Consider the following 23,804-nt stretch of genomic DNA (forward strand, 5'->3'; position numbering starts at 1 on the left):
CCTTCACTACACGGACTGTAGCTGCTCAAGAAGGGGGGCTCATAATTACCTTCTCAAGGATAAAAAGCGATAGGCAATAAATGCTGAGTTTTGCGAGCAACCCCCATATTCCAAGAATAAATAAAGAAAAATAGGAACCAAGAATGGATTATCAGTTAGTTAGGCATTAGAATGGATGCACCATAAATAACATCCAGATAAAGCTGGATGCAATTCTGGCTTTCTTAGATAATACAGATACCAGTATGAAAGCATATGACGCTTCAGACCTTCTTTGCTTGATGTCAGTCCACCAAATGTGTCTGTATAAATACAAAGCAATATTCTCTTTTAAAAGCAGAATGTGACTGTTCTGCCTTGTACAAACTGGGCAGCTCAACTAATCATAGCAGACCTGAGAGGCAGCATACTGGAGCTTCTGCGATTTTCAGAGCCCATGAGGTTACAGAAAATGTCTCCATTATATTGAGTCAATCCTCATCAATGTAAATAATCACTATTGGCAGAGCCTCACCAACATGATGGGTATAAATGTTCTCTAGTGATTTTTTATCTCAAAACCCTTCATCTTGATTTGTTTTTGATAAGATTTTAAAGAAACTAAGACCTCACTATGCACAGCATACATAAATCTAAGACCTTCACAAGAGGCTATTGTGATTATGAAACAATTGTATTGGTACATTGTAAGGCAAGACCTGTGCAGAAAGTAATGGAGAAAACAGCATTAAAATTTCAAGTTCCCACAAGTTAGATAAAATCATACAGGTTAGAAATATTTGGGTAGACAAATAATAACATAGCAAACATATCTTACCACAGGAGTATGCAAGTCAACAATAAGTCTTATAACTCCTTTTTAAACAGTTAAATCACCCAAGAGACAGATTTTCAGTGACATGGAGCACTGACAAATAATTTATATTTATTCCTCATTAATCAAATAGAGTTAAGAGTAAAATATGCATGAGGTTAGTTATTCATTGCCTTGCTTAACCATTAAGTAATCGGATGCAATGTATCTTGAGGATACCTGAAGTTCAGTTTGAAAGAAGAATTTCTGTGGACATTGCGAACAGTCGTAAATCTTATCTTCTTGCCCATGTACAGCGAAGATGTGTTGCTGCAGTTTGTTTGCCTGCACGAAGACTGAAAATAATTGAAAGTGATCAGAAGTGCATCTGCTGCAGAACTTGGCTGCCATTCCCAGCTGTATGTCTATTACTACCACACTGAGCCAAATCCCCCATGGATCGAGTGATATTTATCAATAAATCATTTTTTTGTTTCACTAAATTTAATCCACTATGTCGGTGATATTAATAATTTAATATTTCAAGGCAAGTGCTTCACTTATTTATAACATCTTGTATACGGAGCTCTTTTTAATTTGCACACATGAAGATGCCTTTTTAGGGGTGCTAATTATTGGTCTATGTCCTGGGATGGATCATCAGAAATGAACCTGCCATCTTCAGTGAAGCCATTATTCACTGTGCCAATTCAAATAACATTCAAATGTTAATATGTGCCAACAGGAAAGAAAACAATGAAAAGATAAAAGCAATCAAAGATCAGTTTTTTTTTGGTATGTTTTAGTGACTTGTGCTTATCAAAGAGAGGGATGCTTGAATGAAGAAATTAGAAACAAGCACTATCTGTTTGCACCCATCAGTGATAGATGGTCAGGCATTGGTTTTGTGAACACCATAAAGTCTCAACTTCACGAAGTGTTGTGAAGAGTGCTGCATTGGCTTTTATTTGTTACACTGAAGCCAATAGGTCCTCCAATTGGTGAATCTTAGTGGAGCAGCATAGGTCAGGGAGGTAGACGTCCAATAGCTTTGTGTTAAAATGTTTATAGCCTGAGTTTACATCAGCATAGGCAAAAACATAATGACAAATTAATTTGGTTGTTGGACAGCCGTATCTCTTATTGAGTAGCATGTCATTGGTCTAATGTTATATAAAATTATTTGCAAAGGAACTATACAAACCATGGGCTACTATGGAATCTATTGATAAGCCTCCCCCCCACCATTGCTAAATTAATTCAAGTTAACCAAATCTTTTAAAATCAAATAATGTAAATAGTTGTAATAGTGGAGATAACACCTGGACTTTGACTAGTGAATTGTATTTTATACAGATCTGTGACTGTAAAGGAGGGCTTATGCCCGAAGGGCTTATGCCCTGAAGAAGAGTTTATGCCCGATACGTCGATTCTCCTGTTCCCTTGACACTGCCTGACCTGCTGCGCTTTTCCAGCAACACATTTTTAAGCTGTGGCTGTAAAAGTAATGGTCAACATTTTGCCAAAGTTAGCTTAGTAAGAAAGGCAATATTATCATGAGATGGGCACTTTATACTTGAAATCTTCAGTAATATATTTTCTAATCAACCTGCTCATAGATATCATTATGCATCTCTACAGCAGGAAAAATTGAACCTGGCCTCTTGGCTCAGAGATAGGGACACTAACACTGCACTACCAGAGCTTCATTAAATCTTTCAAAGTAAAGTATAAAACTTAAGTGGATCCAACTCCAGACTGCACTGAACAAAAAAATTATACTTTTTATTGAAATCCTATTTGTGTTTTTAATCAAAGTTATGAAAAGCAATGTGTGACACTAAATTAGTTCACAACCTTTTCCATTAATTTGAAGCAATAAAAGTTTGTCCATTAAGGCAGAAAACTAAGCAGAAATCTAAAACTACAATAGTGCCTCAGCACAGCTCAAATAGCCAATCTTCACTCCTGAACCATCACTAGCTGCAATGTGGCCTTAAAGGGACATGGTTCCAATATGAAATAAGGAAAGACTGACAATTCCAATCAAAAATGATTAACGGTTTTGTAAGAAGGGAGTAAATCTGCTTTCCACAAAATTAATAATGAATCTAACAGTTCCAGAGAGCGAATCATTTTAATTTTTCCTTAAGTCAGAATCAGATTAATATTATTGTGTTTAAGAATCATATCGCACCTTTGGGGACAGAAACACCTATTGCTGATGCTTGTAATATTTAATAAAAACAGAACACGAGGCCAAGATGCACTACATAGATGATCATATTATTTCTCTGTTTTTGTGGTTTGGTAAGGGACTTCCTACCTAGTTTATGTGGTAATAGGATGAAGCTGTGTAAGACATGAGCAAAAACAGAAATATGCTATGTACATTTGATCAATGCGGCTGCAGGTATAAAGCACAGTGTGTGTATGGATTGTCTGAGGGCCCATCTGCAAGTACACGTGCAATGAATTGGAGCCTCAGGTGTAGCTTATGACCTGCCATTATTAGTGTTTATATATAGGCTGAATCAAACAGCAAGTATGAAATATTAAATTTGACTACAAATATTGCTACCACACACTAATTAGAATCAGTGAGGTGAAACCAGACCAGATCTGGAATAAGCTCTTGATGAAGTTGCTCACTACAGTACTTTTAATTTCCCAAATTTCCAGACCAAAGCCAGTAATTTACCATGATACCTCTATAGTTGCCCATTTATTCACCCATTCCCTCATCTTTAATGCCCTTTTCCCTGGTAGAAAGTTTATTCTGTCTCATCCTGGTTGTTCCATCTAGTATGGTTACATCTTTATTTCTGCAAGCAACCTTACTTGGCCATCTGTCGCTGAATTTGACTGGTCCCATCAAATTCCCTTGGCCTTGCTCTTTTCTGCAAGAACAAGCTCATAATCCAGAAACACACTGAAGAGTGAGAATAACCCCCACATTCAGTTTCCACCAAAACATCTTCACCTTTTGGTAGCAAGTACAAGCAGTTCTTGGATTAATAAGGTCAACACTATCCTGCTGTCCATATTGTATCTGTTGCTTTCCTATTTCTGCATGAAGTTAAACCGCTTCAGGTTCCCTATATCCTACCCTTGAGCCACGTAATTGAAGGGAAGAGGACTCATCCATTGATTCGGAATTTTACAGCCTTCCAGATTCAAATACTGAGTTCAACAATTCATAAACTATGACCCCAACTTTTCTTTCGTTTTAGACAACAGTCGCAGGTGATGATTCTGTCTCCACTAAGGCCATCTTTTGTTCCTTTACTTCTGTTACAATTACCATCTTAGTCAATTTTGCATCGTTAACCATTTTGGTCATTTAGTCTTTCCCATCTGCTTCCAACCCCAGATCATCCCTTTTATTCTTTTATATTCCCACTACATCTGTAATTGTTTAAAATTTGTCATATCTTCAACTTTTTCACATCCTTCTGAAAAATCATGACCTGAACTATTTGTCTCTCTACAGATGCTGGTGTATCTGCTGAGCATTTCCTTTCATTCTAGATTTCCATCATTCACTGTGTTTTGCTTTTGTATTACTGAAAGTGCTTTTCGTACATCTTTCCTAATATTGTCTTTGATTCAACATTTGAATCTCACCAATCAGGTTTATGCCCATTTTATGGCAGAAATCGCTCTGGTCAGTCGGAAATAAATTCTCTCTGACATAAAATGTGGTGCCATGTTCTCTCCTCATCCTCTCTACAGCTTTTACCACTTTTGATCATATTATCCACTTCCAATTTCTTTTCTCCATTTTTACAACAACGAAGTAGCTCTGGCTCTGCTCCACACTTACTTTGAACACAAATTGATTGGTATCTCTTGCAACAGTTTCTCATTCTGGTTCAGCATTATTAAACCTTAAGCTTGAGGATCTATCCTTGGCCCTCTTCCTGTTCTAAGCTACATGATGCCCCTTAGCAGCATCATCCAAATCCATAGGGTTAACTTCCACATGTATGCTCATGATACCCAGCTTTATACCTCCATAACCTCCATAGAGCCTTGTCTGCTGCCTGTGGTTTCAAACTGCTTGTCAAACATCCAGTCTTCAAAGGGGTCATGATTTCCTCCAGTGGTACTGTCGTCACCTCATACTGCAAGTTCCATAACCTTGCCATGAATTTCAGTTCATCGTCAGCCAGTAACTCAACATGAAACAAACGGTTTAGTCTCAAGCACCCTATCAACCCAATAGGAGTAATTTTGTATACTCAGACAAAATAAAAGTCTTTTCCACCACTGTAACATTGACTACTTCAAGTGCTGCCTTGGCCAACTACTGCTGAAACCCTCACTCTTAAAATGTTAGAGACTCAAACGTTCCAATACTTTTCTGACCATCCTCCAAACTCTGTATTCCTCAGTTCACTTGGCATTGTATCCTATCACATAAATCCAAACAGTGCTGTGCTATTTGAACTATATTGACATTTGGTTCCCCTAGTGCCTCCAACTTAAACTTCTCATTCGCATTTAAATCCTTACATGGCTTCACTCCTCCCTGTCTCTGTAATCTCTTCTATCCTTACAATCCCTCTCCCTACAACTCTTTGCTTCTCCAACTTGGGGCTCTTGCATATCTGCCCTTCTATCATACTACCATTTACAGAGATGTCTTCCATCACCTTCCCTACATGCTCTAGAATGATGTTTCTCAACCCCTTCAACTCCCATCTTTATATCCTCTTTTAAGGACCTCCTTAAAAGATAACCAGGCTCCAGTATCATTTGAGTGAGTCTGTGTTGCATCTCCTTAGCCAATATATATTTTCCAGGGGGTGGTGCCCACTACTGCACACATGACTCCAGATGGGATCTGACAAGGCTCTGTGCAACTGAAGCATAACTTCCTCCCCTTTGTAACCTAGCCCCCCCACCACCCCGAGATAAAGGCTGACATTTCATTAGCCTTTTTGATAGTGGTTACTAAGTGTGCAGTAGCTTCAAATGATCTGTGCATTTAGACTCCCAAATGTGCACCTCATTGCCAACTTCAAATCCTAAAGAACCTCCATAAACAAGCATAGAATGTAGTCAATGTGACTTTGAATAAAATGCATCAACATTTCTGAATCTTTATTTGAAAAGTGGAATTAGACTGCAATGACTGATATTAATTATATTGATAAAGCAAAAGCAGCGATTTCACAGCCACAAGTAATCAATGTTGTCGCTAAAAGCCCAGTATTACCCTCAAGCAGAGTAATTTTTTTCATTTATTTTGCAGAAATTACTCTAATGCTCTCAGAATTGAACTTAATTTATTCAGTATTCACAATTAAAATTAATAGCTTCTGATTCAACTGTGGAAGAGATCAAAACAAATTCTATTGTATGCAACTTACCTGTAAAACAAACAGGGCATTTAAAAGTACCTCCCATCCCTTCAAAGCTGTGTTCAATCAGGTGACACAGTAGCTTTGCTGGTGAGTCAAACATCTGGTTACACAGTTTGCACTCATGATTGATGCCTTCCTCTGTAAAGTTCAAATAATATAACAGTTAGTTAAAGAAAATTATAGGCTGGAAGTCGGGGTACACAATGAAACTGTTTGAAATTTATATTTGAAAACCAACAATCTAAACCAAGTACCAAGTATCATCATGGCAGGTGTCAATAAAAAAAACCTAGATATTGTTCAAAACCATTAAAGTTCCAATCTATTATTGCATACTATAATATTTGTATGTTTGCTCTAAGGCTGGTTATGATGCATTTGTGCCATCATCAGCATTTGTATTTTACAATATTTAAAATACATCTTGCACCTGCAAGAGGCGTGAAGATTTAAGTAGCATTAAAATATTGAAAACACAAATCAACATTGCTCTGACCTTAAACCATGACTGTCGGTTTTTTTTTTACAGATATCATGGATTTGGGATACTTCTGGCAGCTGAAGATGAGCATTTGGAGCTGACAGATTTATTACTCCTATCAGATTTGATGACAGCAGATTAGGACCCTGCTGAGTCTTGGTAACAGCCTGTCACCAAATCAGGATTAGTTGCACTGACCACAGATGTTTTTGATTGGATAAACCTAACACCTTCCCTACTGCGCTTTTACTGAGGCTAAAGCTAAATGTACCAATTTTATAGCACCCAAGTGTTAACATTTGCTTTCTTTAACAGTTAGACAACACTGATAGGCTACAATGAATGCTAACATTATCGGTCAATTAGAGATGGGTTGGGATTGGTTACATTTTTGATGCAATCCAGCAATTGTCGTCCAACAATAAACTTGTCAGAAGGTAATGAATTCACTACAAACTTCAGGAGAAAAATGTAATTGGAAATATATCTTATGCCAAGTATGCCTCTTCCTCTCTTCTCCTGCTGGAGACTAGATGTAATTTTACTGGCTCTCTGAAGGCTCCTAGGAGGTATACGTGCTGATAAATGCCACAGAGTCATATCAGGATGGCTCCCTGATGCAATCCTGCTGTTTGGGAAGTTTCTCAACAACAGGAAAGTTACTGACTTGGCATACTGCCAAGCAGAGGTGGCTGGTGAACATAGACAATTAAAGACCAATGAAGGGCTACTTCCTGGGGTCAGTGGCATTTAGCTGGTGGCGGAACTGTTTCCCAGCATTGTGTGGGGAGACCAGAAGCTTCAAGAGAGTAGCCACCTTCAGATTTCGGGGGGGTGGGGGGGGGGGGTGGTGGTGGTGGGGGTCGGCGGCAGGGGGAGATGGCAACTGGATGCTCATGACGCAAAGAGGGGAATCCCACTGGCAAAGACCATTCCCATGATATCACTGGAGAGGTTTCCCCTCTTCCTGCTTGGCCCCAACAAACGGAACAACTCTGCATCAACCTCTCAAACCCTGCTCAGAAACGGTAACATGGCGCAGACCTGCACATTTCTCTTACAGCCTCAGCAGCAGCTATCTCTTTTTGTGACACTGCAAATGCCGCAGAACTTTCCTCTGATTTGGTTGGGGGGCGGGGGGGAGAGCAGAGTGGGGTTTTTGTGGCAGGGGTGAGGAGAACAGATTGTGCGTGTGTGAATGAGTGGGTGTTGTGATTATGCTTGCAGGATTATATGAGGAGGGAGTCAATGAGTAGTGCCCCCAGAGGGGGGGGTGGGGAGCTGAGTGTTCTTTTACTTTATTCATGGACCCTGATCATCGCCAGGTGTGCCAGCATCTATTGCCCACACCCTAGTTGGCCTTGAGATGGTGGTGGTAAACTGCCTTCTTGAAGTCTATTTGTTGTAGGTACACACAGAGGTCAGAGAGAGACAGAGAGCGAGAGAGAGAGAGAGAGAGAGAGAGAGAGAGAGACAGACAGACAGACAGAGACAGATACAGACAGAGAGAGAGAGAGAGAGAGAGAGAGAGACAGAGAGAGAGAGAGAGGCACAGAGAGAGAGAGAGTCATAGGGATGTACAGCATGGAAACAGACCCTTCAGTCCATGCTGACCAGATATCCTAAATTAACCTAGCCACAATTGCCAGCATTTGGCACATATACCTCTAAACCCTTCCTATTCATATATCCATCCAGATGCCTTTTAAACATTGTAATTGTACTAGCCTCCACCACTTTCTCTGGTAGTTCATTCCGTACACACACCACCCTTTGTGTGAAAAGTTGAACCTTAGGTCCTTTTTAAATCTTTCCCCTCTCACCCTAAACCTATGCCCTCTAGTTCTGGACTCCCCACCACAGGCAAAAGACCTTGTATATTTACCTTATCCATGCTTCTCATGATTTTATAAACCTCTATAAGGTCACCCCTCGGCCTGCAGCACTCCAAGGAAAACAGTCCCAGCTTATTCAGCCTCTCTCTTCTTCTAAGGAGAATGATAGTATGCAAACAGAATAAAGAGGGCATTGGAAACAAAGCTTCTAAAAAGATGAATGCTACAAATATAAAAAAGCATGCGTGCAAGAGTAGTGTGGTCAGCAAAAAAATATCAAGTGCAAATGCTGCTTTTCTCAATATTTTTTAAAATCAGTGTACAACAGGAAAGCATCCTCTAGGCAAGGTCACCAGTTCAAAAGGTTGAAAAGGTAGCTATGTATTTGGAGTTTGGGGTATGTCAGTGCATGCTGGATGTGTGTGAGAATTTGAGAATGAGTGTGGTGTTTATGTAGAGACCTAACTAAATTTATGTTGTGGGTCTTGGTGGAGATCATTGCGTAGTGGGTTAGATTTGCCTTTGACAGAGAGTTCAGTCACACAAATAATAGAAACATGAAATAGCATTTTGTAACCTTGTTATCACTTCTACTGCTCTGATACATTAAATTCTTTCATGTATCTCCAACCAAGTTCCTCTTAATACCTGACTGTCACCATGAAGAACAAATAGATCTAGGAAACTAATAAAATGATCTACACCCTCAGAACTGGTACCTTTATCAACTCCAATGTTGCTGACTGGATTAGTCTCTCTCTGGTTGAACATAAATATCTTTAACAGTGTTGAACGTTTTTCATGTAGTTAAAGCACTTGCACAGAAACATCAAAAATAGAAGCAGAGTAGGTCTTGAGCCCTTTGAGTCTGTTCCACCATTCATAATGATCCCGGCTGATCATCCAACTCAATAACCTGTGCCTGTTTCTCCCCAAATTGTTTTAATCCTTTTAGCCTCAAGTGCTGTATCCAACTTCCTCCTTGAAATCAAACAACGTTTTGGTCTTGACTGCTTCACACATCAACATTATCAAAGAACACAAGGACATAATATATTTGGGACAATCCATTCAAAGAAATGGAGCTATTTCTTCTGGGTTGTTAGTAGTTAATGGTTTATAAATTGCAATTTTTATTTTGTTAGAACTCCTTTGACTAGGTCCCACTGGAATGTGAGTTATTCAAGAAAGGATGGAGATGGAAAGCAGGAAGTTACAAACCAGTTAGTTTAACATCTACACAGAGTGAAAATGTGAGAATCGTATTTAAAAAGTCACAGCAACACACTCAGATAAGTTTGAAATGACATGATTTTGTGAAAGAAAATTTGCATTTAACAATCTATTAGAAGTTCTTTGAGGAAGTGGAATGTGCCGTGGATAAAATAGAACTGGTGGATGCATTGTACTTAGAGTTGTAGATGGCACCTGATAAAGTGGCACATCAAACATTATTATGGAAAATAAAACCACGTGGTGTTATGGATAACATTGATAGATAGAACACTGGGTGGCTAACAGGAGGCAGTGAATCGACATAACTGGATCTTTTTCAGATGGCAAAGTATAATGAGCGGTTCTCAACAGCAATCTGTGCTGGGGCCTCAGATATTTACGATTCATACAAATGACTTGAATGAAGGGACAAATGTGCTGACATTACAAAGATAAGTAGCAAAGTAAGTTGTGAAAAGGTCACAAGTTCATTACAAAATAAATGGATAGGTTAAATGAGCAGTCAAAGGTTTACAAATGGAAAGTAATGTGGGAATGTATGGCATTGTCTATTTTGGCTGGAAGAATAAAGAAAATCTAAATAGTGACATATTGCAGAACTCTGAAATGCAGAGGCATCAGACTGCTCAAGTTAAAAGATCTCAAAGATCCATCCCACCCTGGCAATGTTTTTCTACAACCTCTACCATCGGGGAGAAGGTACAGAAACTTGAACGCATGCACCAGCTGGTTTTGAAAGTTTCTATCTTACTGTTGTTAAAATACTGAATAGACTCACAAACTCTTAACATTCACTTGTACCTGTGTTTTTGTTTTTGCTGCTGTTTATCTATTATTTACTTATCTATGCTACTTAACTATGTGATCTGCCTGTATTGTGTGCAAGACAAAGCTTTTCACTGTGCCTCTGTACACATGACAATAAATTCAATTCAATTCAATACAAGAATCGCAAAAGTCAATTATACAGGTATAGCAAGTAAGAATGTTATTATTTACTGTGAGGGGAATTCAATTCAATTCAAGTCAATTCATTTCAAATACAAAAGGAGAGGATTGGGTTGGATCGGACAGTAGCTCAGTGGTTAGCACGGCTGCCTCACAGCACCAGGGACCCAGATTTGATTTCAGTCTTGGGTGACTATCTGTGTAGAGTTTGCATATTCGCCCAATGCCTGCATGAGTTTCCAGTGGGTGCTTCAGTTTCCTCCCACAGAACAATGAAAGATTAAGTCATAGAGATATACAGCACGGAAACAGACCCTTCAGTGCAACTCATCCACACTGACCAGATATCCTGAATTATTCCAGCCCTATTTTCCAGCATCTGTCCCATATTCTTCTCAATTGTTCCTATTCATATACCCATCCAAGTGCCTTTTAAGTGTAACTTTATTGCTGGAACAGCACAGCAGGTCAGGCAGCATCCAGGGAACAGGAGATTCGACGTTTCGGGCACAGGCCCTTCCTGAAGAAGGGCCTGTGCCCGAAACGTCGAATCTCCTGTTCCCTGGATGCTGCCTGACCTGCTGTGCTGTTCCAGCAATAAAGTTTCAACTTTGATCTCCAGCATCTGCAGACCTCACTTTCTCCTTTTAAGTGTAGTTTTACCAGCCTCTACCAGTTCCTCTTTCAATGGAATGCTAAATTGCCATGCTAAATTGTCTGTAGTGTTCAGGAATGCGTAGGCTAAGTGGGTTAGCCATGGGAAATGCAGGCTTACTGGGATAGGGCAGGGGGCGAGGTCTGTGTGGGATGCTCTTTGGAGGGTCTGTGCAGACTCGATTGTCCAAATGGCCTCTATTTGCACTGTAGGGATTCCATAACTTAGATTATGCTTCAGTTATACAGAACACTGGTAAGACTACATCTGGGGTGCTGTGTACAGTACCGGTCACCATGTTTAAGGAAGGATGTAAATAAATTGGAAGCAGTTTACAAACAATTTACTAGACTAATACTTGGAATGAGAAAGTTGTTTTATGAGGAAAAGTTGTACAAACCCCAGGCTTGTATCCACACGAATTTGGAACAGTAAGAGGCGATTTGATTGAAGCATATCAGATGTTATGACAGGATAGATGTGGAGAGAACACTTCCTCTTATGAGCAATGCTCACTTTGTTATTTTCTGCACCCAAAATCCTAATCACACCAACTGGCATGTGTGGAACCTCGAGATGGCTGTGCAGATCAGCCATGACATTACTGAGTTGCCTGAGGGGGCTGAATGGCCTATTCCTGATTTATATTTTAACATTCTATGTACACTTTCTCTGGGTATGTTTGGCAGACTCCTTGAAACCACCTGAGGGAGTTACTAATCAACAGACCATGAACCAAAAGTGTACTTTTTTTGTAACAACTTAAGTAACAATCACTTCCCAGTCAAAGCTGCTCGTAAAGTTTAAAAGTAATGAAGAGAAAACTAAGTACAACAAAAAAATTGTGATTAGGCTCTACTCAAGATAAAGGCAAAGAGCCTGAAGCGTGGAGAGATAAGCTAGAGGAGGGTGGGGGTGGGGATAGAGTAGCATAGAGTACAATAGGTCAGTGGGGAAGGAGATGAAGGTGATAGGTCAGGGAGGAGAGGGTGGAGTGGATAGGTGGAAAAGGAGCTGGGCAGGTCGGACAAGTCCGGACAAGTCAGGGGATCGTGTTGCTGGAGGTTAGAAACTAGGACTACAGATTCAAAAACTCCAGCAACGGTTCTCCATCAAGATCCTCTGCTCCACGCTTACAGCAATGCACCTAACCTCTCTACAGTCTGCCCTGCCTCAGCTGAGGGCCACACTCTCTCAGAATTGCAAAGGACCCACTCTGTACTACATCCTCAGGAGAATTCATACTCTCAACAAACAGTATTTCAATTCCATCTCAAACATCAAAAACTGTAAGTACAACAAACTTTTATCTACCCACCTCCATAACCAGCGCTCCTCGAACATTCCAGAAGATTCCCCTGGCCTCGGAAATACCATTAGCCATGCGGCTGATGCAGCGACCACCCCCACGCTGATTGATGATGTCACTTCTGCCCCCATCATGGCCACTTACACAGCCACTTCCGCCCCTCACAATTCCTCATGCATCACACGTGACATCACTTCTGCCGCTCACATCATCGCCGATGCCACACGCTCAGTGACCTCCGCCACCCCTACTGCCGTGTCTGCCACCACTTCAGTCCCCACCAATGCCACTCACCTGCATTCTGCTGACACGCCCCCCACAGACCCCACTGTCACTATCCCCACCCCCCAGAACCCCGAGGGGAACACTACCCCTGCTCATGACTCTACCCCCATTCCCCCCACCATCACACCCACTCCAGGTACTGGCTCCGACCCCAATCCCAGCTCTACACCCACACCAGCTCCCAGCTCTGCCGAGTTTTCACCATCCCCCCAGACCTCCCCCTCACTGAGGACGAACAATCAGTCCTCAGCAAAGAACTCACCTTCATCCCCCTCCGTCCACGCATCAATGAATTTAATACACGCCGTGACATCGAACAATTCTTCCGTCGCCTCCGCCTCCGAGCTTACTTTCACAATCAGGACTCCCGCCCACCTTCCGAGGACCCCTTTGCCCACCTCCAACACACTGCATCCACCTGGACACCCCGTGCTGGCCTATTACCTGCCCTTGACCTCTTCATTTCCAACTGACGCCGGGACATTAACCGCCTCAACCTGTCGACCCCCCTCCCCCACTACAACCTCTCATCCTCACAACGCGCAGCCATCCAATCCCTCTGCTCCAATCCTGACCTCACCATCAAGCCAGCGGACAAAGGGGGCGCAGTGGTAGTCTGGCGCACTGACCTCTACATCGCTGAAGCCAAACGCCAACTCGAGGACACCTCTTCCTACTGCCCCCTTGACCATGACCCCACCCCCCATCACCAAACCATCACCTCCCAGACCATACAGAACCTCATCACCTCAGGAGATCTCCCACCCACAGCTTCCAACCTCATAGTCCGGGAACCCCGCACTGCCCGGTTCTACCTCCTTCCCAAGATCCACAAGCCTGACCACCTCGGCCAACCCATTGTCTCAGCATGCTCCTGCCCCACTGAACTCATCTCTACCTACCTCGACACTGTCCTATCCCCCCTAGTCCAGGAACTCCCCACATACGTTCGAGACACCACCCACGCCCTCCACCTCCTCCAAGACTTCCGTTTCCCCGGCCCCCAACGCCTCATCTTCAACATGGATATCCAATCCCTCTACACCTCCATCCGCCATGACCAGGGCCTCCAAGCCCTCCGTTTTTTCCTCTCCAGACGTTCCCAACAGTACCCCTCCACCGACACTCTCATTCGTTTGGCCGAACTGGTCCTCACCCTTAACAATTTCTCCTTTGAATCCTCCCACTTCCTCCAGACCAAAGGGATAGCCATGGGCACACGTATGGGCCCCAGCTATGCCTGTCTCTTTGTTGGCTACGTAGAGCAGTTGATCTTCCGTAATTACACCGGCACCACTCCCCACCTCTTCCTCCGCTACATTGATGACTGCATTGGCGCCACCTCGTGCTCCCGCGAGGAGGTTGAGCAATTCATCAACTTCACCAACACATTCCGCCCTGACCTTAAATTTACCTGGACCATCTCTGACACCTCCCTCCCCTTCCTGGACCTCTCCATCTCCATCAGTGACGACCGACTTGACACTGACATTTTCTACAAACCCACCGACTCCCACAGCTACCTGGATTACACCTCTTCCCACCCTACCTCTTGCAAAAATGCCATCCCGTATTCCCAATTCCTCCGCCTCCGCCGTATCTGCTCCCAGGAGGAGCAGTTCCACCATAGAACACACCAGATGGCCTCCTTCTTTAGAGACCGCAATTTCCCTTCCCACCTGGTTAAAGATGCCCTCCAACGCATCTCGTCCACATCCCGCACCTCTGCCCTCAGACCCAACCCCTCCAACCGCAACAAGGACAGAACGCCCCTGGTGCTCACCTTCCACCCTACCAACCTTCACATAAACCAAATCATCCGCCGACATTTCCGCCACCTCCAAACAGACCCCACCACCAGGGATATATTTCCCTCCCCACCCCTCTCCGCCTTCCGCAAAGACCGTTCCCTCCGTGACTACCTGGTCAGGTCCAGGCCCCCCCTACGACCCACCCTCCCATCCTGGCACTTTACCCTGCCACCGCAGGAACTGTAAAACCTGTGCCCACACCTCCTCCCTCACCTCCATCCAAGGCCCTAAAGGAGCCTTCCACATCCATCAAAGTTTTACCTGCACATCCACTAATATCATTTATTGTATCCGTTGCTCCCGATGCAGTCTCCTCTACATTGGGGAGACTGGGCGCCTCCTAGCAGAGCGCTTTAGGGAACATCTCCGAGACACCCGCACCAATCAACCAAATCGCCCCGTGGCTCAACATTTCAACTCCCCCTCCCACTCTGCCGAGGATATGGAGGTTCTGGGCCTCCTCCACCACCGCTCCCTCACCACCAGACGCATGGAAGAAGAACGCCTCATCTTCCGCCTCGGAACACTTCAACCCCAGGGCATCAATGTGGATTTCAACAGTTTCCTCATTTCCCCTTCCCCCACCTCATCCTAGTTTCTAACCTCCAGCAACACGATCCCCTGACTTGTCCGGACTTGTCCGACCTGCCCAGCTCCTTTTCCACCTATCCACTCCACCTTCTCCTCCCTGACCTATCACCTTCATCTCCTTCCCCACTGACCTATTGTACTCTATGCTACTCTATCCCCACCCCCACCCTCCTCTAGCTTATCTCTCCACGTTTCAGGCTCTCTGCCTTTATTCCTGATGAAGGACTTTTGCCCGAAACGTCGATTTTGCCTGTCCTCGGATGCTGCCTGAATTGCTGTGCTCTTCCAGCACCACTGATCCAGAATCTGGTTTCCAGCATCTGCAGTCATTGTTTTTACCTCTTTCTACTCAAGATAAGTTCAGTATGACAAGCAACTGCATGGAATGGAATCCAAACCTATGCAATTATTAAAAAAAATCTGGATTTAAAGTGTGAATCCAAACACTTCAAGGCACCACACCCCAATGCTTAACACACTTACATATGTAAACCCCTGAGACAGCAAAGTTTACCCATATATCTGCACAATAAGTCAAGAACAGATCACCACATTTAATGTAATTAGGCAGCTAAAACACACAGCATTCTGTCAACACATGTAGTAGATGCTTCCTAAAAGTAAAATACAAATAAGCTGAAGTTAAAAGGGGAGACACTCCTTAAACTCACCAATATATGCAAGACGTACATTTCTCTGGCTCACTGTATTTCTGCATGAGCCATGCAATAATGCAAAAAATAAATATTTGCGTTTTCATTGTTAATTTAACATACAAAGTGTACTTAAGGGAGTTCATCTTGTTGGCATTGAATTAAAACTATAAAAGCTTTAATCCCCTTTTGTGTATAAAGTTACAGCTGGAGTTTAAAATCTTTCAGAATACACAGATTTAAAACAAAGGTAATTATTTATTGTCCTTCTAAACAGTAAATGGAGTGGAATAAGCAGTCTGCTGACTTCTCACTCATGGCAGTTATGATCTACTATTGCACTCCTTAGAAACTGTCACCACAGATGAATGCACTAGTATAAATATTGTCTAGAATCCCCTTAGGGATCAATGTCTGCTACAGTTCATGTTGTTTACATTTCAAAGCTGCTATAGCTCTGTGAACAATAATTATTGATTAATTGATTAAAAAGACAATTGCATCCTCTTTTTCAACATTTTTACAAATGCTAATGAATTTTGAACGCAGATCAGTCTGTTCAAAACAAGGGTACCAGCTACATCAGTGGCTAAAAGTCATAAATTACTGTGCAGTTAAAAAAAACTAAGCAAATATGAGTTCGCAGCAGGGAACTAATAATGCGCCTCCAGCTGTTCCAGTTAACCTGCAAATGTGGCCATCTGCACCTCAGGAGAGAAAGAAGAAAGAAAGATGGTGCCAGGGAGAAAGGAGGAAAAGGAGGAAATACCGGCAGCACAGGGAGAACCTGCACCCAGAGCAGCAGGGGTGACCTTGCTACTTATGACCAGGCAGACACATAAAGTACTAGCTAAAAAGACTAATAGTATACTTAATGTATGCGAACAGCTTTCTAATAGTCATAGTTCTATTGTGGTTTTTGCAGTTTTAATGAGAAAGTAGACTTCCTTTTTAATATTCATGCTCTCATTGCATGATACCTGTTTATTGATGTGGTACAGTGCATACACAAATCACACAGCAATAAACACTCTTAAGATGGTTCTCAAGTATCTCAAATGCCTTAAATTAAAACCACACTTGTTCCAGGACTTTTGGATCATTATAATTAACAGCACATTCTGATGAAAGATCATTGACCATGAAATGCTAATTTTGTTTCTCTCCACAGATGCTGCCAGACTTAGTGAGCATTTCCAGCATTTGGTTGAAGATTCCAACATGCTTTATATTGTCCTTTTGATTAACAGCACATATCTGTTGGTGGGCTTCTGTCTACACGTTTCTTATTTTAATCAAAAAGTTGTATTTATATAGCATCTGTAACATTGTAAAATGTCCCAAGGCACTTCAAAATGATGGTTATGCAACAGATTTCAACATCCCATGACTCAAAAAGATATTTGTGCTAATGACCAAAAAGCAGGAACAAAGACAGAGGTTTTGAGGAGTGTCTGAAAAGATGAAAAAAAGTAAGAAGCAGACAGGTTTAGGAAGGGCATCCCAGAGCTTATAGCAAGATAAATGAAGGTATAAATACAATTAGCACACTGATTTACACAGAATTGCTCAAAATGTCAGAATTGAAAGAGCACAGAAAGCTTAAAAGATTGTGAAGCTAAAAGAGGTTACAGAGATTGGTATGGGTAAGAGCATGAAGGGATTTGAAAACAAACATGAAAATTAAGTAAACACAGGCATAGTATGTAAATATAGCATGGTGCACATTAGAAAACAGATAGCAGTTTTAAATCATCATTAACTTATGGAGGGTGGGATATAGGAGACTGGCCAGGAGTGCATTGGGATGGTTCAGTTTAGCAATAATGAGGCATGGGTGGGTTTTTAGCTCAAATGATCTGGACGGGGTCCAAAGTTATGTGGCATTAAACAGGTAAGCAGTCTTATCAATGTTGAGGTTATGTGTTCAGAAGCTCATCCCAGGGTCAAATATGACACCAAGATTGCTAGCAAACTGGGTCAGCCACAGATAGTTGAAAGGGAGAGGGATTTTCTGCTGTTAAAATGTTCTTAAGTTATCCAAGAACGAAGAGGTTTTCCATTATGCATAAACTCAACTATCATGGGTACAGGCTGATTTCAAAATTATTCAATATTGTGACCACAGCATTTGCTGGGGAAAACTCACTGTAATATTAGACATTATGTGTCACTGTGTCTATCATATCGAAATTTATATTTATTTTATTAAATTTATATCTAAAGGAGCTGGTTGAATTAAAGCCTAAAGCTGGATAGTTTCTGAAAATACAGTACGTAACATACTTAAATATTAAACCATATCAGTACGTACATTTTTACTGATTTCCTTGTATTTAATACTTCTCTGAGATTTTACTTGCATATGTTTTGCTAAAACTACCTTTTTCTCTATGAAAACAAATTCAGTAGAAAGCTATTTAAAGACAAGTGCTAAATAACTTGAGATATGAAAAAATACGAGGAGACAAGGGAAAGAAAGAAACTAAGGAATGGATATGAAACAGCAACAGAAGTGATTATAAAATGATGTTATTTTTATCCTAATGCACTATGATGCAGTAAGATACAGAATGGTGTATTTATCACTTAATAATTACAGGTAATTCTTGAAGAAAAATGGCATCTCAACACAGCATAAGTGTTTTTTAGACAAAGTTATGCATGTGAAATTTATGAAAATATTGCTTTGTGGGGAAAGATTCTAATTTATAAGTTTTAACATTTCACAGTGAATGGAGTTAGCCTGTATGTTTTTTGTATTTGTATGTGCTAAATTATTTAGTTCAGCAGCAACAATGAGAGGATAGAAAAGAAGTAATATTATAGTAGTGGCGGGAACAGCAAGAGTCACAACTTAATTCTTGAAATCCTGATAAAACATGCCCCCATTTTTTTCAACGATTTAATCCGCCCTACTACTTCAACATGATACCACATTTTAAAATAAGATATTCAACAGGAATCGGTTTAAATTTTGAAAGAATTGATTTCTCTTTTGAGCCACACAATATTGGAATTTTAAAATAGGAATGAGAAATAGATTTTAAAAACATTTAAAATTCTAGATTAACACTGTCTTGGGGAATGTGATCATTGTATTATTCCACAGATTATTTGCTGATCATTGGATTTAAATTTAGAGGTTTAAAAATTTTAAAAATAATATTAAAATGTATTCGACAAATACTTCTCAACTGATTGGATCAAATGAATGTTGTGTTTCAAAATAATCTATGGCAAACTATGACAGCTTGCATTAGTAAAAATTTAGCTTAAACACAATGGGCCATAACATGCTATGGAAGTCAATAAAAGGGCTGTTAGATTTAGTCTTGCATGTTTAGGTTTCAAGCAGGCCAAGCAACTATTTAGCTTAAACAATGGGACTAAAGGATCCTGAAATTAATAGTGTTAGAGTTGAGAAGAAAGCTAAGTAAAACTGGGTGAATCCAATGTCAAATCAGTATGAAACGAGAAATAAAGCAGAAAGACTGAGAGAAATGAAATAGAGAGAAAAGTCAAACAGAATTAAAATGTTAACTTCTGCATTTCTTTAATTCTTCAATAATAAATTAAACCTTGAGGAATGAGATTATACACCGGTCTTAGCTCCAGTACTGAGAGGATGGAAATTAATCCTTATCAAACTTGGAGTGAAACAGATAACTTATGAAATAAACTTTGCACAGAAACTTATCTATTGTGTGGCTACTGCATTCTACATAATGCAATTTAATGGTGACTTATTATTATATGGCAGAACAATTAAGTAGAATACTAAATAGCACTTTCCAAAGGTATTAATTGCATAATATTGCCACATAATTTTAAGTAATCTTATTACATCATTTGAAAATTATATCAATTTGGTTTGGACCCATTTACCTGCTGAGCAGTACTGGATAAAAGTTTATCCCTAATAAAAGAACATGCAGCTCTTTGATAGTCCAAATGTCTCTTTTCCTTTTGATGTCCAAAACTATTCTACATCTACCTCGACAACACTGTCTGACTTTGTCACTGCCTCAGCTTATCTGCTGCTCAAAATCCTATCTTTGTCCTTGTTACCTTTAGACTTCACTATTCCAGTGCATTCATGGCCAGTCTTTCCTTCTATCCTTCCCAAACTTGAGATCATCTTAATGCCTCTCGCATTTGCTCTTACTCACACAAAAATCCATTTACTGATCACTGTTCTGCTTGTTGATCTACATTGGCTCCTAGTTAAACAAAGCCTTGATGGTAAAATTCTCTTTCTTGTTTTCAAATCCTTCCACGGTTTTGTCCTTCCCTAGATCTATAATCTCCTCCAATTCCAAAACACTCTGAAATCGCTGAGCTCATTTAATCTTGCCCTCTTGAGCATCCCAGACTTCAACTGATACACCATTAGTAGCTGCGCTTTCAGATATCTCCACTCTACGCTCTGCAATTATTCACTGTGTACTGGACAAGTACTGTCAGTCTGAAGCTTCCAACCCCCCCATCACAAATATCCATTTGTAACATTTAGCCTGAATGTGATGTAGTGGGGAAATCACACCCATTTGTGGGGAGAGTTGGGGCTTACTCATCACCCAGAACCAGCAGTGAAGGCAACAACACTAGACAAGGGCTACCTGGTCAGAGTTTGCCACTGGGGTTAAAGCTGCCTCAGCCATTTAAAGATCAATGATCTTCTCCACCTGCCAGTATAAGTATCATATCTTCTCAGATACCTCACATACCACCTCCAACCAAGGCGCATGTTCGACCACTCTTAACAATGCCTGAAACATCTTCCCTTACTCACTGCCACCCACCTGAACGGCCAAAATCACTAACCCTGAAAGCCTTCTGCGCTACCTATTCACTCGACTGGACAACTCCCCCACCTGCACCAAAAGTAACAATTGCGTCACCCATCTTCATTTCCCTTCAAACTTACCATTCAGGCATTCCAGGAGGAAAACAAACAGGGCAGGAAGAGTCAACATGGGTGATGGGCTATATGACATTCAGCTCCTCACCTCTGACTGGTCCAGCTAGCAAACTGTTTCCGAGCCTGTGGACTGGTGTCATCCTAGTAGATCTATTCGACACCTGTCTAATCATTCCTGAAGGAAGTGTAAATAATTATCCTATCCTACCACCATTTAGAAATGTTTCTTTAGTCTACTTTTGCGTGAGTGTATTAGAGCATAGTTGCTTCACATAGAAAGAGGGGGAGGATAGCTTGGTGGGGAGGTCAGTATGGAGAAAGGAATGCTGCAGGAGGGGTGAACCTGCCTCAGAGACTGCTCTTAGCTTTCTGTGCTCGCATCCCCAAAAGCTATCCCCTTGATTTGACAGAGGTCTGCTGACGACCATGAACAACTTCTTTCCTTTGTGCACACACTCCACTACATGGCAAGACAGAAATAATATGAGCCTCTGGCTAAAGGGGAAAACTACAAAATGTCAATGCAAGTGCCCAAGTAAACTCAGAGTGAGTGAGTGCTAAGACAGCAAGCAAAGCGTCTGTAGATGCAGCCCGCTCCAGTCCCTGAGCGTACAATGCTGCAACATTACAGTCAGAGTTGTTGGTGCAGCAATGAAACACAGATGCCTCCTGTACATTCTTCGATGCTGGCACATATCGGGATACCAGTGTCTATCTCATGGAGCATACCCCAAGATGTTGGTGCCTGGTCTCCAACGCAGAGTTCCTTTGGAGCAAGCTGGGTCCCTGTTCTGTTTTTCAGGTCCCATTTTCACAATGTCTAGCTTGCTTGGCAAGATTGGTAAAGTAGATAGCTGAATGTTAGTGAGTGAGTCGAGCTATCAGCAGGGGATTTAGGAGGTAACAATCCCTTTAATAGCCAACTCACTGCTGCCTAGCCAGAAACCCATCATGCTGCTTGTGAAAAGTATACAAAATGGAGAGATGTGGCCCTGACATTGAGGTGGGTCTCCCAACACTTCTTGTTCAATTGTGCCACAAATCTCGTCATAGCCCACATTGCTCAGAACCCAGTAAGATTCTGTCCATAATTTATTGTTGATTGCCCAAGGATCCAGGTATAAATATGGAAGTTCTATCCAAAGAATTTTCAACTCCTAGCACATGAAATATACTTCAGCACAGTCCAAACATTAATGGTAAATGTTGTAACCAAGCTTGGATTTCTAAAAAGGGAATTTAGAAGCAGTACGTCTGTTTGCCTGAGATAAACAGAGGGTTCTGACAGTATAGCAATTGTTGTCATGCAAATGAATGACCTCTTTGCGTTCTTCAGGTAGACTGATGCTCTTTTGGTAGAGGTTTTGAATCTTCAATGATAATACACATGGCAAACTTCATTACAACATAACAAAACTGTTTCTAACTTCACTGCAAGGTTCAGATTGGGAATATACTAAATAGCATCAACATAATGTTATAACAAGCAGGACATTTGACTCCTGTTGCAATAACCTCTTCCCCAAAATGGGAAGAGGTTATTGTCTTCTTAAAGATCAATTGAAACTGTAAATTGTGAGCCATGGCTCAGAGTTTGTACATTTGCCTCTGAGATCAGAAGATCTAGTGGGCGGCACGGTGGCACAGTGGTTAGCACTGCAGCCTCACAATGCCAGAGACCCGGGTTCAATTCCCGCCTCAGGCGACTGACTGTGTGGAGTTTGCACATTCTCCCCGTGTCTGCGTGGGTTTTCTCCGGGTGCTCCAGTTTCCTCCCACAATCCAAAAATGTGCAGGTTAGGTGAATTGGCCATGCTAAATTGCCCGTAGTGTTAGGTGAAGGGGTAAATGTAGGAGTATGGGTCTGGGTGGTATGCGGGTCGGTGTGGACTTGTTGGGCCGAAGGGCCAGTTTCCACACTGTAAGTAATCTGATCTAATCTTGGGTTCAAGATTCACTTCTTGACGTTCAGCTTATCATTACTCTGGGAATAATTAGGAGTAATTTTTCACTGGTTCCACACAAATTTAAGGTATGTCCACATGGGCTAGATTGAAGAACATGGTCTTTAATAGAGGGTGAAGGCAAAACTGGATAAATCTTAAATGCAATAGAAATGGTAAAATACATCAATGTGGTGGTATTTCCAAGAATGTTTTCAATCATAAATTCACAGAGGGGCATACAATCTTCAATATTTTAACTGTTGCATGCATTGATTTTCAGTTTGGGGTGTTTATGCAGGGAGACCACTGGAAATGTTGAGTGTGAAGGTGTCAGAGGCTCAGTTGAGGATTTCAGCAGCTGATGAGCTGAAGCACAGCAGAGGCAGATGATGTGAAAATGTTGGTCATTCAGTTTTGTAATAAGAGGAAATGAGGTAGGCATCTATATTTAGGGCGGAGTAGCATGTCATAGGCACAAATAGCAAAGCCCAACTTCAGACATGGTCAAAGATGTAGAGTCTTTGGCTTTGGTCTCACTAATATTTAACTGGAGGAAATTGTCTCATCCATGAGTCAATATCAGACGAACAATTGAACAACAGAGGCAACAGAATGTCCTGTAGAATCTTTCTTCAAGAGATCCAATGGCTGGTGACCATTTCTGTGATACACAGATTGTATATAAAAAGTACAAAGGATGGGTCTTTTAGATCAAATGATCTATTCTTGTTCTACATTTCTGATGTCTATGTTTTAATCCCTTGAGGTGGTCATTTTTCCCACAAAAACTTGCCTTTTGTTATTCTGAAAACACATACAGCAACATGTATTTACATTTGTAATGCCAATTATACTGTAAATGGAAAGCAACATAATATTTTTCCTTCACACAGAAGTATTAATAAACTAAGATAAAACCATGTTTATTTGTAAGAACACTATACCACACCAGTTATTTACAAGGC

The 23,804-nt window shown here is 41.3% G+C and overlaps 1 protein-coding gene across 5 annotated transcripts in view; it reads right to left on the bottom strand.

The window, feature by feature from the left end:
* Positions 1-23,804, bottom strand: part of znf423 (zinc finger protein 423) — a 379,132-nt gene that overhangs the window by 46,406 nt on the left and 308,922 nt on the right. For 3 of the 5 annotated variants that reach the window (XM_087995883.1, XM_087995885.1, XM_043706937.2), the window contains exons 6-7: positions 6,172-6,303; positions 1,034-1,149 (exon numbers count right to left, since the gene is read on the bottom strand). The exons of the other annotated variants lie outside the window; for them this stretch is intronic. In XM_087995883.1, coding sequence (XP_087852009.1) covers positions 1,034-1,149; positions 6,172-6,303 — 248 coding nt within the window. The remainder of the gene's footprint in view (positions 1-1,033; positions 1,150-6,171; positions 6,304-23,804) is intronic. 5 annotated transcript variants of the gene reach the window in all.

Source organism: Chiloscyllium plagiosum, unplaced genomic scaffold, assembly GCF_037043375.1.
Source record: "Chiloscyllium plagiosum isolate Xiang-an unplaced genomic scaffold, Cpla_swu_hap1 HiC_scaffold_17, whole genome shotgun sequence".
NCBI classification, from domain to species: Eukaryota; Metazoa; Chordata; class Chondrichthyes; order Orectolobiformes; family Hemiscylliidae; genus Chiloscyllium; species Chiloscyllium plagiosum.